The sequence below is a fragment of the Temnothorax longispinosus genome, chromosome 7 (assembly GCF_030848805.1).
Source record: "Temnothorax longispinosus isolate EJ_2023e chromosome 7, Tlon_JGU_v1, whole genome shotgun sequence".
Lineage (NCBI taxonomy): Eukaryota > Metazoa > Arthropoda > Insecta > Hymenoptera > Formicidae > Temnothorax > Temnothorax longispinosus.
Genome location: NC_092364.1, coordinates 2886805 through 2890684, shown reverse-complemented (window position 1 = coordinate 2890684; position 3880 = coordinate 2886805). Strand labels below are relative to the sequence as shown.

The 3880-nt window shown below is 31.3% G+C and overlaps 1 protein-coding gene across 1 annotated transcript; it reads left to right on the top strand.

The window, feature by feature from the left end:
• Positions 1-207: 207 nt before the first annotated feature.
• On the top strand, positions 208-3839 carry LOC139816122 (leukotriene A-4 hydrolase-like). The gene is made up of 10 exons (XM_071783467.1): positions 208-480; positions 927-1039; positions 1117-1268; positions 1357-1468; positions 1538-1606; positions 1878-2163; positions 2307-2608; positions 2762-3019; positions 3109-3422; positions 3490-3839. Exons 1-10 carry the CDS (start codon positions 429-431, stop codon positions 3719-3721), a joined length of 1890 nt encoding a protein of 629 aa, XP_071639568.1. The 5' UTR covers positions 208-428; the 3' UTR covers positions 3722-3839.
• The last annotated feature ends 41 nt before the right edge of the window (positions 3840-3880 follow it).

The following is a 3880-nucleotide window of genomic DNA, read 5'->3' as shown; positions in this document are numbered from 1 at the left end:
AAGCAAAAGTGCATCTGAGTATTAGAAAGAGAAGAAATACGACCATGACAGTTTGATTTACTGAATTTACCTAATTCAGATATGTATATGTGCGAGAAATCACAGACATTTTGACACAGGCCCATGCGAAAAAAAAGTGAAAGTGGCCCAAATCCCGGGCGTCGATGCCAGAGGGGCGCTAAAAGTCACTTTACCGATTAAGCTTTTATTCAACTGCGGAAGGGAGCGCCAAATTCATGGTATGTCCCGGGCGCAGTTTTCTCTTCGCACGGCCCTGCTTTGACATTCGACATTATAATAAACAAAATGTTACCAAACAAAGGAAAACGGTTACAAGTTAAAACTAATACTGCTCCTTCGTGAAGCGAGTTTAGACAAAGATCTATTACCGCAAGTCATTTGCAAAGGCTACAACTCGATTCCCTAAAATGGATTTTGCAGTATTATCTACTACAGATCCACACTCTTTTGCGAAACCAGGTATTTCAATTATTTAATTAGCTATATAAACATAATATATAAAATTTTAAGCTTACTTACTTATTTTCTTTTTGGAGAAATAGAGAATAAGGAATATTTGCGGAAATTATTAATACGTTTAAAAGACAAAACTGCTGCACATATCCTTAGCTCTTTAGCAATTTATAATTCTCAAAATTAGATTATTCTTTCACAGTTTTAACTAACTTAACATTCTGCGCACCTTCTTGAATACATAAAATATATTAAATTTACAACGAGCATAAAAGTATAAAAATCGTTTGTTTTAGAAATTTTAGAAATAATATCCCTACACACAATTGTATAATAATTTTATAATTGCAATATATATTATTTTTCGTCATATACTTCCTCAATACATGTATATGTATATCTCATTACCTATTATTCATATTTTTTAATTTCTGTATCTTTCTAATTGTAAGAAGAGGCACGTGTAAAACATATCGATTTAGAATTGAACGTGGATTTTTATGATAAAGTTCTCAAAGGAAAAGCGATTTTAACTATAGAAAGGAAACCTTCAGTTAACCAAATAGTAAGTAAATGTTTTCCTCCATATCGAACAATAATTTTGTCTGGTGTTGATATGTAATATTGAATGTGTAATATTAGATTTTAGATAGCTTCGGACTTGTTGTGTTAAATGTCACAGACATTGACGAAAAACCTTTAGATTGTCATGATACAGATGTTGATAGTGCAGCTCTTGGAAGTCCTATTAACGTACAGTTACCACAAGCTGTTGATATTATTTATAACTCTGAGTAAATATAAGATATATTTTAGAATAGTACAATTACTAACAATTATTAATTTAGAAAGATGAATACGCTCATAATACGCTATTTTCAGATATAAAATTCAAATTAAATATGAAACAATTTCAACCTCTCCTGCATTACATTGGCTAACACCTGCGCAAACTGCTGATAATTTATATTCCTTTCTTATATCTAACAACAAGGTAAACCGACTATATAAGGATATTTTTTTTACATTAACATAGATTATGTAAAAGTCTCTGTTTTTTCAGCTAATATATGCTAGAGCATGGTTTCCCTGCCAGGATACCCCGTCTGTCAAATTTACGTACACTGCTAAGGTAAGAATTTAATCACAGGTAGTATTTGTATGCATTCCGCATTGATTCATTTACAATATTTACATAAAAAGAATGACGTGCGACTGATTATTATTAATATTATTGATAAAAATAATAAAAATTTACGAAAAGATGGAATGCATTAGTGAAGAAATGAATCAAATGTACATTCAAACTCAAATCCCTAATATTTTCTTATAAACTTTTTATTTTAATTAAATTAAAATAAAGTATCTATTTAATTTTTATTGACATATATTTCATGGTTTAGATTTCAGTACCAAAAGTATTTACAGTTCTAATGTCCGCTGTTTTGCGAAATAAAAACTCCGAAAATCCGAAATTAGACGTATATGAATTCTGTCAAGATAAGTCAGTACCAGCTTATGCGGTCATTATTGCTGTGGGCGCACTAGAAAAAGAAGAAATTAATGCTTGGACCAGTCTATATGCCGAAAAAACATATATTTCTTCCGCTCGCTGTACGTTCCGCTCAGGCATTAATACTGGAAGCATGTTGGAGGTTGCCAAAAGTTTGTGTGGACCTTATATTTGGGGTAAAACATCAACCAAACTTGTTGATATTTGTTTATTTAAATTTAATATATACATTAAATTTTAACTTTGCGTATTATCAATCCTCCCTTTTTGCTAATTGTTATTGTTTCTTGTTATATTACATTTAAAATGATATTTCTAGGTAGATACGATATATGCGTGCTTCCACCAAGTATCGCCGATTTTAAAATAGAATGTCCATGCGTGATGTTTATTTCGCCGATTCTACTGCCTGGAGATCGTTCTAATATCAGTTCACTTGCCCGGAATATCTCACAGAGCTGGGCAGGATGTTTAGTTACGTGTTCGAATTATGAGCATTTGTGGTTAAATAAGAGTTTCAGCATGTTCATTAGCAGAAAAATTATAAGCAAACTATTGATACAGATTAAAGATATGAACTCTTTTCTCAAAAGAAAAGGAATAGCCCATCTGCGATATAAGGTAAGGTATTAACTTTAATTAAATAAAAAAAATGAAGTAATAAATACCTAATGTTTCCAAATGAGAAAATCTTGCCATACATAAACAACAAACAAACAAACAAACACACATTCCTGCATTCTCACTGCAATATTTTCTGAAACTGTATGATAGATTAAAGAATCCACAAATGTCGCCTGGCCAAAATGCTTATTACCCAATTTGAGAGATTTGTTTCCCATTATTGAAGCTACCGAATATGTGCCATATGAAAGGGGATGTATGCTTTTAGAAACACTAGAGAATATGTTAGGAGGACCCTCAGTATTCGAACCATTTCTTAAATCTTATTTTAATGAATTTGCATTGAGGAGTATAAACACTCAAGATTGGATAAAATACTTGTATCAATACTTTTCTGACAAAAAGAAGGTAACTACTCTTTTATACATACAAACAACAGTTTCACTAGTATTCATATTTTTAGCATTTAAAAACAACGACTTCAATGATATTTTCAGATGTTAGATGATGTTGCATGGGTCGTGTGGTTCTTTGATAACCCTCCGTCACCTATCATGCCGGAAAAGACCGCATGGGAAGCAAAGTATTGCGAGTTAGTGAAAAAATGGTTCATATGGGATTGTCAAACCCATAATATACCTGATGCTTTAAGGGATAGAAATATCAATTTACACTTGGAGAAATTTTTATTCTTAACCTACCTACATGTCCTACATCAATTTCGTGCAGATTTAATAACCGAGGAGAAACTAAAACGTATTTTAGAACATTACAAATTCGAGGAATACTGCGAAAATATTGCTGTAATGCGGTAAATATATATATCTTTATTCAGATTGATTCACATTTGCTTAACGTAAAGCGCATTTATTTCACAGGTTCTCTTGGCTGCTATTATGCATTAAAATTCGATGGGCTGAGAAAGTCGACTCAGCTTTGAACTTTGCTATTGAATTTTGTTCGTCAACTTTTGCACGTCCTATATTTCAACATTTGTACGGATGGAAAGAAATGCGCGAACAAACAATCGATACATATAAGTGTAATAAAGTAAAAATGATATATGAAACCCAGAGAGAATTGGACGAAATTCTACATCTAAAATCATAATTATCTGGTTATCATTAACCTAATTTTCCGTTTTAACCACTAACTTATTAGTAACTGTCGTATAAAATTATTTATTTATTATAAAAAAAAGTTTTTGAACTGTTTATGGAACAAATATGAAGGAAACAAATTTTTATAACACGCATTTGATATAAGATA

Coding starts and splice junctions, on each gene's coding strand:
- LOC139816122 (XM_071783467.1), top strand. CDS start 429: ATGGATTTTGCAGTATTATCTACTACAGATCCACACTCTTTTGCGAAA. Junction 1,269..1,356: donor GATATTATTTATAACTCTGA/GTAAATATAAGA, acceptor CGCTATTTTCAG/ATATAAAATTCAAATTAAAT. Junction 3,020..3,108: donor ACTTTTCTGACAAAAAGAAG/GTAACTACTCTT, acceptor TGATATTTTCAG/ATGTTAGATGATGTTGCATG.